General features: G+C 38.6%; 2 protein-coding genes across 2 annotated transcripts; both read right to left on the bottom strand.

Moving 5' to 3' along the window:
• Positions 1 to 3,958: 3,958 nt before the first annotated feature.
• On the bottom strand, positions 3,959 to 4,817 carry LOC101305313 (L-idonate 5-dehydrogenase-like). Its single transcript, XM_004308077.1, has 2 exons — positions 4,559 to 4,817; positions 3,959 to 4,433 (listed from the first exon to the last, which is right to left on the bottom strand). Exons 1-2 carry the CDS (start codon positions 4,604 to 4,606, stop codon positions 4,131 to 4,133), a joined length of 351 nt encoding a protein of 116 aa, XP_004308125.1. The 5' UTR covers positions 4,607 to 4,817; the 3' UTR covers positions 3,959 to 4,130.
• Positions 4,818 to 5,567: 750 nt separating this feature from the next.
• On the bottom strand, positions 5,568 to 7,373 carry LOC101299340 (pentatricopeptide repeat-containing protein At2g22410, mitochondrial-like). Its single transcript, XM_004309184.1, has one exon. It carries the CDS (start codon positions 7,371 to 7,373, stop codon positions 5,568 to 5,570), a length of 1,806 nt encoding a protein of 601 aa, XP_004309232.1.
• Positions 7,374 to 12,041: the final 4,668 nt, after the last annotated feature.

The raw sequence follows: 12,041 nt of genomic DNA on the forward strand, positions 1-12,041 counted from the left end.
CTCTCTCTCTACTCTCTACTCTACTCTCTCTCTCTCTCTCTCTCTCTCTCTCTCTCTCTCTCTCTCTCTCTCTCTCTCTCTCTCTCTCTCTCTCTCTCTCTCTCTCTCTCTCTATTCTTCCACTTCGATTCCGACGCCGTCGCCGTAACGAAGTCGCCGCCGCCTCGACGATGACTTCTGGATCCACCGTCGAAGACTCCTCGATGACCTCCGCTTCGGTCTCAACTGCATCCCATCAACGCGAAGGTCAAACCGATTCCGACGACGTGGTCTACCTCCTCCTCTCTCTCTCTCTTCTCTTTCTCTCTCTTGCTCCTCCGATTACATCATTTCTCCGATAAAGATCTGAAGCCATGGTAAGCCTTCGGAAGATCTCTGAGCTCTTCCTTCGTCCTCAGCAATCTTCTTTGATCTAAGCCTTACTGCTTTTAAAGCTTAATTCAATCTTAATCTCACTATTTTACTTAATAATCTTGCTTACAGTTTGTGGCTCAGAAACTGAAGGAGGCGGAGATTACCGAGTAGGACTCGCTTCTTCTGGTAAGCAACCATCGCTCGCTTTTAGATTGTAGTCATAGAAATATTCGTCGTTGTTTGTAGTCACCGGCCACTGATTCAGTCTTCCTTTACATAGTGTTTAGCTGTGAATTGAATTTTTTGTTGAAGAAAACCTAGATTCATATACTGCTGAATTTTCTATAGGAATTGAGCTATGATTCTATGAATTTGAGTCTGAATACTCTATTGTTTGCTGTGGATTTTAGACGAGGAACCTGTGAGTTATGGTATGAAGTGAGGTTGGATTGTTTTTTTGGCAAGTACTGGATTGATAGAGTTGCATTGAGGATCTGATTATGATAATTTGTTTGAATTTTCAATTTGATTGGGCTTTTAGGTGTGGAGAAGGTCTGAGGTATGTCATGTATTCTGTTACATCTTACATTTGTGGCATTGGCTCACGGCTCATACAGGGAAATAATCAATTATTCACTGGGGAAGACATTGTTTGTGTTTCAGTATACTAAATAGAGATAGTCACATGAATTAAGCTGTAGTTTGTATTCTTGGTTGAATAACTGACATGATTCTATGTAATTAGTTGGTACATGGCCTCCTTTAACAGTATATCACACTAGTCGCACACAAGATTTGGTTACTGTCAGGACTTGCCTTTGGCTTATCTTGTTGTAACATTGGTAATAATGCCACTTTGTAATGTAATAGACTCAACCAATTCTACTTGCATTTAAATTCTTAATAGTCTATTGTTCTTTTCTTTCTTATTTATACATTGGGTGGTCTGTGAGTTATGGTATGAAGCATTTAGGAACTCATTCTTTGTAGTTTTGCATTCGTCGCCATATTATTTCGATTATTACTGCTTTGTGTGGTTGATGATTGTGTTACCGATTACTTACCTGCGAGCCATATTGAATATGTTTATGTACGTAGTATCTTTTTGACACACTGATTGTATTTTTTTATGTTTGTCTTGGTATTTTTTTGACACAGTGACAGTATTATTGATTGAGTGGACTGCTGTGAATTGAGAATGAGTACTGGAGGAGTTCCAAGTTTCAAATTCGATAGAAATCGAGTGGATGAGACATCACGAAATTGTGTTCTAATAGTGTAGGAAATGAATGGGATCAAGATTTATAATTATGTCTCAGTTTCATTGTATGATAGTATATTTCAACAGTGATAGTATATTTTCGTCATTATGATGGTATATTTCTCACACTATAATAGTATATTTTTGACACATTGATTAGATTTGTATTACTTGGTACGTAGTAGCTTTTTTTTATGCATGGTTGTAGCTTTTGTGCTACCGGTGTACATTTTGTTGCTGACGGTAGTAGTTTGTTTTGAAGTAGCTTTTGTTGCTGGAGTTAATAGCTTTTGTTGCTGGATGTAGTAGCTTTTGTTGTTAGATGTAGTAGCTTTTGTTGTTGAAGGTAGTAGCTTTTGTTGTTGAAGGTAGTAGATTTTCTTTCTAACAGTAGTAGCTTTTGTTCATGGCGATAGTACCTTTTGTTGACAGTGGTAGTAGCTTTTCTTGTCGGCGACACAATATTTTGTGACCTCATTGGAGGTCATCGAAATTATCACTGTAGTAGCTTTTGTAGCCGGTGGTGGTAGCTTTTGTAGCTGGTGGTAGCAGTTTTTGTGCTTTTGTAGCAGGTAGTAGTAGCTTTTGTGGCTGGTGGTAGTAGCTTTTATAGCCGGTGGTAGTAGCTTTTGTGACCGGTCGTAGTAGCTTTTGTGACCTGTGGTAGTAGCTTTTGTGGCCGGTCATAGTAGCTTTTATGGTCGGTGGTAGTAGCTTTTGTGGCTGGTAGTAGTAGCTTTTGTGACCGGTGGTAGTAGCTTTTATAGCTGGTAGTAATAGACTAGTAGCTTTTTTAGCTGGTAGTAGTAGCTTTTGTGATCGTCGGAAACCTCGTCGGAGGTCGGTCAGAAACCTCGTCGGATATCGGTCCGAAACCTCTTCGGAGGTCGGTCCGAAACCTAGTCGGAGGTCGGCCTGAAACCTCGCCAAAGGTCGGCCGGAAACCTTGCCGGAGGTTGGTCGGAGACTTTTCTAAGATGAGAGTCGTTGTTGACTTTTTATAATAGTTGCATTCTTATAAATATAAGAGAGAAAATCTAATTTTTTTTGTTGGATGGCAGTATGTAATTTTGTTAAACTTCTATATCTAATATAAAACTCTATTTAGGCTTAGGTGGACTTATGTGAGTAAAAATGTTTAGATGGACCTATATAGAAAAAAATGTTTGAAAATGGACTTCTATGGAATTGGCCCTTTGAAATAACACGAGATAATATAATGAACGACAAAAATAGTGTTGGCAAAATTTTAGCCACGTTTCAACATGTCACTAGACCTCTGTTGACACCTCCGATGTGTAAAACCATGTCAAGCCTCTTATTTCTTATAATGTGTTCATATCATAACCAAACTAGAGTAATGATGTGGAATTTGGTCCACTGACCTATTTACAATCCAATTTTTGTGATGTGAAAATTGGTTACTAGATTTGTTGAGATTTTCTAGTTCCTTCTGCTAGGTTAAACTTAGTATGAGCGGGATCCTTATTCTTCAAGGAATATCATTTGCTCTTTTGTATGAGAAGCAGTGTTTCTTACAGTCAGATTCAAAATGTAGAATCTATAAAAACTACTGGTCTCTCTCCATATAGAACTTCTAGAACTCATTGAACACATTGCAAGATGCCACAACTTCTGAAAATCTTTTCTATGTTCAATCTTTTGGCATTCTTTTATATGTCGCCAAGGTTTCTTCGGCATTGCAGCTAAGCTACCTGACATCATAACACTTGTAAGAGAAAAGGTTTCTAGTCCGTAAGGACAGGGCTTCATCTATAGATAGAGGGATTAACCACCAATCCAATCTAAAAGCTGCTGGGCGATTCCCTCATTCATAGTTTTCAATTTTAGATTTTACAACGTAAGATTGTTCGATCAAGATCTTCTCTCCAGGTTTAAATCATGGGATCCTCAGATTGGGCAGAGCTGCCTAAGCACCTATTGGATTCGGTTTTAAAGAGACACCCATCAACTTCAGAGGTGTTAGGGTGTCTGCCGGATTGCATATACTTCATACACGATTATAATAGGGTACCTTGTGAGCAACCCTGTGATTTTGGTTTGTATAACATCAAAACCAAAAACTTCTTACCAATTAACGACACACAAGCGGCAATCCTAATCAACATGAGCAATCAAACTCCAATTTGGATTGTGCCAAACATCAAGTTGTGAAAGGGTGTTTTTCTTTTTTTGAACAAGTAGAAGTTGTAAAAGGGTGTTTCACTAGTTAATATGTAAGCATGTTTTTGTGTTAATTTTGTGCAACTGTAAAATGTTGAGATCCTTGGCAGTGGCTTATTACAAACGAATGAAAAGAAAAGAAGGACGAAGCACAGCCTTGGTTAAAAAGTACACTTTTCAAAGTCAATTAGAGAACTTCCAGGTTACCAGTGCATGATTAATTTTAAGAAATCAGAAATATTTAGCCATTCTCAGGCATGGTGAAATCAATATTAAAAAAAAGTGACAATCAAGATTGCAGTCCGGATCATGGTAGTGAATTTAGGACATATCATAAAGAAACCTGGATGTTTGTTGAAACTTTCACTATCTCATCTGCACCTAGAGTCTTTGCAACTGATAAACGATAGTCATCCACGTTTGCAATGACAATTCTCGGTGCCCCAAAAGCACGAGCAGCTAGCAGTGTAACAAGCCCTATGGGTCCTGCTCCCATAACCAAAACATTTGTTTCTGGACCAACATTAGCTCGGCGACAGGCATGAACACCAACACTCAAGGGCTCACACATTGCCCCTTCTTCCAAACTCACATTCCCTGGCAGTTTAAAACACAGGTCTGCAGGATGGACAACCTGTCGAAACAAACATTTACCTTGAAGTCAAACTTCCCAATCTGACATCCATCTAACTATAGCATTGAACAATAAGTTTACATTTACGATATAGAATCTGAAATGCTGCAAGTATGTCTGGTTACCTGGTTTGCCAGTGAACCAAAAACTAGTGGAGTGGCGAAAAACTTCATATCCTGGCATAGATTTTATTTCTTTGCAAGATTCACACCTCCAGCATCTGATACTGGGCTCTAGTGCCACACGGGGTCACCAGGCACCAGATGCTTCACCTCACTCCCAAATTCCTCTATGATCCCAGCACACTCATGCCCAATTACCATGGGCTCTTTAACTATAAAATCTGCGACTCTCATGGCCTAGAAGTAACAAACAACAATCAAATTCAAAGCCAGTCAAGTAAACCTAAAAGATAATTTGGAGATTCAAGTTCTTAAATCTAATTATATAGTTATATTCTCTTTCAGCAATCAAACACTGGCACCATATATCACCACAAACCAAATGAAACTCATAAACCAAAACACATCGAAACTCATAAGCCAAAACATATCAAACAAACTTGAACCTTGAGGTAGTGAACATCACTCCCACATATCCCAACAGCCTTCATCTGAATCCTAACATCTTGAGGTCCTACGGTGATTTAAGTATCACAAATGATTCAGTAAAGTAACATAATCAAAGGGTTCATCTCAAAATCAGTGATCAAACTAAAAAGCTTCAAAAGGGAAAGCAAGGAATTGATAACAAGTTCAGGGAGCTTGAAAGGTAAATCTTGATGGTGTTGATACCAACAAGCCAAGCAGCCATGTTCTCTTGTTGGTCATCTCCAAGTGACACCCTCCCTTTCCCATTTTTGCTATCAGTGTTTGATCAGACTGTGGATACTGTAGAGTGAACAAAGTGTGTATATAATTTGGTCAAGCTCTGGTGTGGTGGTCACAGCAAAAATTTCACACATTCAGATAAGTCCAACAATTAGTGAGGACTGTCAGGCGTGAACTTCTATTTGGTTTCTGTTTCAAGATCAGCTCCCACAGTCATTGCAATGTGATCAGGTTGAGATAAGAAACCCAACTGCAAATAACCATTCATCTAGGTATATATGTTGATGAATCGTTTGATGATCCTCTACGTATTAGATAAGTTATGTGATAATGCAACATTAATTTCAATGGAGCTACTACCAAATGGCTTCTGCACGTTGCTCTCATCCATCAATCCTCTCATTTTGGCAACACCATCCCATCTATGAGAAAGTGCATAGTTATTTGATGAGAGAATATAGTTCCCGCTGTTAGATGGGTCCAATTCGATAAGCTTGTTTGACACAATCTCAGCCAAGGCCAAATTCCCATGAACTTGACAAGCACCCAGCAAAATTCTCCATACTATAATATCTGGTACCATAGGCATATTCTGCATGAATTCGTATGCCTCCTGCAGCTTACCAGAACGACTTAAAAGATCCACAACACACCCGTAGTGTTTCATCTCTGGCTTTAGTCCATGAACCTTTTCCATGCTTTTGAAATATTCCAATCCCTTATCCACTAATCCAGCATGAGCGCAAGCTAATAGAATCCCTACAAAACTTGAATGAGTTGGTCGAATACCTTCTTTTAACATCTGTGAGAAGAACTCATGTGCAGAATCTGCAAAACCGTTTACCGCAAGGCCTGAAATCACCGAAGTCCATGAGATAGAATCTTTCTTATCCATCCCTTGAAACACTGCCAATGCCTTCTCAGCCACCCCACATTTGCAATACATATCTATCAAAGCATTCCCTACATAAACATCTGTTTTCACTCCATGCTTCCTTATGTACTCTTGTACAGCCTCTCCCACATCGAGTGAACCAACATGGGCACAAGCGGAAAGCACACTAGCCACTGTCACTTTATCCGGCCTCACATAAGCTGCCATCATTTCGCGAAAAAGACTCACCGCCTCAGCATGTTGGTTAGCTTGAGAATAACCAGTCATCATGGAAGTCCAAGAAATCACATCCCTATTCGGCATCCTATCAAAAAGCTTTCTTGCATCCACCAAGTTCCCCACTTTGGCATACCCATTGATCATGGCATTCCATGATACTACATTCCTTTCTCGCATCCTATCAAAAACTTCCCTAGCCAAACGCGGCAAACCACGCCTCCCATACATATCTATCGTCGTATTCCCCAAGTAAACATCAACACCAACATTATTTTCTTCCACATACTTCACCATACAATCCGCAATTCCCCATTCACCTAGCTGAATACATGCCAAAACAACTTTCACCATCGTCACCGCATCAGCCCTCACATTCTCTGTCACCTTCATCGCCTCGAAAAGACCCAAAACCTCCTTATACCTATTACACTGACTATACCCACATATCAACGAATTCCACGAAACCAAATCTCTCTCATGCATTTCATCAAACACCTTCTGGGCACAACCCAAATCACCACAACTCGAATACATATGAATCAAAGCATTGTTAACATACAAATACGATTCAAACCCAAGCTTCATTGCACAAGCTTGAGCCTTTTGGCCACATACAACATCCGAAACTCGAGCACAGGCCTTGAAAACGAATATGCAGGTCAAATTGTTCCCCACCAATCCTTGTTGCCTCATTCGGCTATACATACGAATCGCTTCACTGGGTTTTTCACTCTGCGATAGTCCACGGATCATGAGGTTCCAAACCATCAATGTGGGTTGTTCAATTTGATTGAAGACGAAATGGGCTTTGTTTAAGTGTGGTGGAGATTGTGTGTAAAATCTGAGAACGTCGGAGATTGAAGATGGGTCTTTGTGGAGGTGGGTTCTTATGAGGTGGGCGTGAAGCTCTTTGGTTGAGGCCAAGGTGGTGATCGGTGGTTTCGGCGGCGCTGCGGTGGTGCTCAGGTGGCGCCAAATGGGTTTTGCGCGGTTCATGATTGATAGTGTGTGGAGCCAAAATTTGAACTTTGACATAATAAATAGAGGCCAATTCTTTAAGGGTTTAGGGTTTTGTATTATTTGTGGTTAGGGACCTTCACATTTTTTTTTCTAGTTTCATTTCGAGAGTTATGATTTGAATTCATATTTCACTAAACATTTTAAGTTAGAAAATGAATCTTTTCATCAAAGGATTATAAAAAAAAATGAGAACAGACTCTCGAGTAACTATCTGTATTCTTGAATTCTCTATTCCTATGAATCAAACAAGAAAGCTTATTATGCCGAAATATATAACTTAAGTGATAGATACTTTGTAACATGTCACATTAATCTCTTTGCTCTTCATCTAATCATATTATCCTAGATGCTATGCAACATGGAGATTCTGAACTACTTTAGTTTCCATAGAATAGTATCTTCCAAGAATTTCATTTGGTAAAAAAAGAGCCACCATGATAATTGGGAAAAAGCTTTTCAGCTGGGCTGCAAATCCTAATGATTTATCAAGTCTAATTAGGTCATCCACAGAGATGGTGATTATGCCAGTGGTTGGAAATTTGTGTCATACTGTCGTGTAGAATCTTGTATTTAACCGGCCATTGCCGAAATGCATGTCACTTCAATAAACCTATGTGCTAAAATGTGGTGGGAATATGTTTCAATGTAATTGACATTACGACTGTGGCCACCGGCCGCCAGTGAAGATAAGTGACTATATACACCTTAATTGTGTTACATTTGCTTCCCATCAACTCATTGCAATAGGCCAATAGCATATATTATATCCCATCGATCATCATTTCTGATATATTACTGGTTAATGGTGGATGGTGACGCCAATTATAGGGAATAATATGACCTCTAAAAATAATTATAGGGAATATAACGACACCCAATTCATATACATTCTTTGCACCAGAAATGTGCTAATAATCCTTTTGTGGCTGATACATCATACATAGAATACTTAATCGGCACTAAACAGAACCTTATCTGCACCACTAGTACCCCAACAATCCACATGTTGCCCTACTTCAAATCTGTTCTTGATAAAACTAATTCCGACTTGCCCTTTTTGTAGCTCTGACTTTAGCTATACATTCATGATCGATTTTCATGGAATTAGGTTAAGTTTAGAGGGACTTGGTCAATAGGTTTGGTGGGTGATAGATTTGGATGGCTAAACTCATCAATATGATAATTTAAGTACGTTCTCTATAAGTGGCAGCTATGTTGGTAAGGGAGGAAAAGCTACCAAGTATTTCTAGTACTAAACTTGTCTATGTTAAAGTTGAATTCATAATTATGCATACCAAACCCTTGGAATGGTCCTCGACTCCTATTCTAAGCATCTATTAGCTGGAAATTAGCTAGAGAAAGAGGTTTATCGATGCTAATTTTATAATTGAACGATGCTGATTAGTCATCGATCGAATTCGAGCAATTTGGATAGGCAAATGGGGGCATTACCACTTTAATTTACCAAACTAACTTTGAAAAGCATCTCATTACCAGACGTCTAGCTTTCCTAACTAGCTTTTGTAGCTAGGGATTATAATTTCCTCGACAATTTTGCATGGTTAATATATGCAACCTCATGCTTATATTCATATATATAGTCCTAACGAGTCGAATGAATCCATATAAGCACATTTGAGCCTTTGAGGCTTTAGGTCTACATAAAACTTTATGATGATCACCATGTCTTCGATCGATTGTATCATAAGGTGATCATCACAATTGTAACATCGTTGTGATGAATGTGATCGTCGGGAATACCCTATCCGAACATTTATTTTTATTTGGGTAAAATACTATATAGTTCTTGTGGTTTGAAGTCAACATCTGTTTACTCCTTGTGGTTTTATTTTAATCTGAATAGTCTTTAAAGTCACAATTTTTCATCCAAATAGACGCCACGTCAGCAATTTAACTGAGAAAATTGACGAAATGACTATTTGGATGAAAAAATGAGACTTTAAGGACCATTCAGATTAAAATAAAACCACAAGGACTAAACAGATGTCGACTTCAAACCAGAAGGACTAAACAAATTTCAATTCTTTTTATTTTTTTCTAACATGATAAATGATGATCAACATATGATGATCCTATGATTAACATAATCGTCTAACAATAATATGAACGACAAAAACCCTAGTGGACTATTTCCTACATTTATGAATAATCAAAACTCTAAATGCATGTACTAATTTTTAGATAATTGATGATAGACGTAACCGGTAGTCCGGTACCCATCAAAATGTCAAACCTTTCTTCCAACCTAAATGGTACCCATCAACGTATAAATTGGTTGCAGATGGGGATATGGGATGAATGAATGATACATATATGGCTCTTGGTCCGCCCCATAAAGAAAGGAACTAATTAGAGGACAAAGAGAAGAAAATGAAAGCAGCGTCGCGCTTAGGATGATCATGATAAGCTTTCGGTCCTGCAATTGCCGATACATATGTATGAAATTCATATATACGACTTGGTCATCTAGTCCAATAAGCAGGTGATAAAGCCATTGCATCTCGTGCACGCCAGGAAGCAAAAATCCAAAACGTCTCCAAACCCCATTTCGTAACTAGAATGTCAAAGACTATATATAACACAGTACTTTGTGCTAGCTAGTTTATGATCGACGATTTTGGTTTCAGTTGGCCGGTAGGGTTTGGTACTTGTTTATATATGCAGATCGATGATGACGCATAATATATGATAGTTACAGATTTCTTCTAGGTAGCGAGTGAGTGGGGAAAGTCGACCACAACCTCCTCACGCAATTCGCCACTTTCTCCACGCTCAAATCACCACCCCCACATTTTCCTCTCCCCACTACATACCTATCGTCAATCTTTTCTCTCCTCTAGCTCCAACTGCTATATAATTTTGTATATGTTGTTCTTTATTAGCTGCATGCCCTTTAGAAAATGGATTAGGTTTGGAATTATGCAGTGCTGTAACGGTTCTAGTACTTATACTACAAGAAGTCGTGTGAAGAAGTATTATATATCTATCTTTATACGCTAGATAGCAGCCTCTCTGATTAATATACAAATCAATATCCCCATATTGAATGGAAAAGAGAGAATAACGTGATCGTTTTATTATCAAAATGAGGCATTTGGATAAGAGAGGAAGTAAATCACTACCATGAATCAAGAATCAAAAATATAAATCTTAGACGACTTAGCTGTATTTCGATGAATCTATCTGTGAGTAACACGTATCAACTTGTTTCATTGATGAATTTGTGAACCATTATTAATAATAAGGTAAAAACAAAATTCGTTCTAAATCGCCTTTAATCCGAAATCCGTAAAATCTTTGATTATAACATTGTCTTTTTCAAAAGAAAAATAAAATCCCCAAGCATACAAGGAAGGCCATTAAACGATTCACTTTCAAATTTGAGACGCTCAAAGTCCACGTTGAACCCAACCTTCTCTCAACGCAAACGACCAAAAAGCCTTTCTCCCTCCCTCATAAATTCCCCCTTTCCCTCCATATCTCTATATATACCTCTACACGCATACACATATCGACACAAACTCATCATCAGACTTCTTCTATTTCATTTCACCCAAACCCAACTCTTATATGGGTCTGAAAACCATAAAAGCTTCATCCATGGCGGACGCAGCTTCATGGTACTGCGCTACAATTCTACTAGGTCTAATCCTTCTGGCTTCTATAAGAGAGAGCACGAATTCCACCACAGAAGATGACTCCTTCCGAGGGAAACAGTTCTTGCAGATGAACCGTCCCTGCGACGAAATTTACGTCGTCGGAGAAGGTGAGACCCTCCACACCATCAGCGACAAGTGCTGCGACCCCTTCATCGTGGAGCGCAACCCGCATATCCATGACCCGGATGATGTCTTTCCCGGACTCGTCATCAAGATCACTCCTAATTCCAGACCCTCCAATGTTTAGTTTTTCAAGCTTTTGTGAATTTGAATTCATAGTATAGTAGAGATACTTGTAGTTTTGATCGAGAGACTAGTCTAGCTGGTCATACAGCTTCGAATTCTCCATAGCCATATCTGCTTTGTAAGTTGTAAATTATACACAGAACTGAATCAATGAATTTTCTTTCCTAGAGCTAGAAACCCAATTCTACCTTTCTTCTTAATTTTCAATAAAACAGTGTACTACTTTTTTTTTTTTCTTCATTTCCATGAGCTTTGATTATATCGTTGAAATATCCTTAAGATGAGTCATGCATACTGTTGCTAATGTTAAATGCAGTCTTTGGCTTTTCCATTGCCTTTTTTCGGTTTAGTTTTAGTCTATGACCAATACTTTTGACTCATTCAATCCGAAATATATAGGATCTCACTGCAGAACAAAAGGAGAGAATTTTATCAAGGATAATTATTAATGGATTTTGATTTGTTTCCATCTGGTTTTCGGTTTCTCTTTGGCTATTTGCTCCTACTTGTTCTTGGGGTGAGCATGTGTTTGACTACACTATTCTTTCTGCAGAATAATACACAAACTTTTCAAGTAAAAAATTAATTCGTCATTCAAACAGTAAAATTAAGAATTTGGTAACCAAAAGGTGTGGGCATGCAGTTGGAACTTGGAAAATAAAGAGAGAGAGAGAGAGAGAGAGAGAGAGAGAGAGAGAGAGAGAGAGAGAGAGAGAGA

This window comes from Fragaria vesca, linkage group LG7 (assembly GCF_000184155.1).
Source record: "Fragaria vesca subsp. vesca linkage group LG7, FraVesHawaii_1.0, whole genome shotgun sequence".
Classification (NCBI taxonomy): Eukaryota; Viridiplantae; Streptophyta; class Magnoliopsida; order Rosales; family Rosaceae; genus Fragaria; species Fragaria vesca.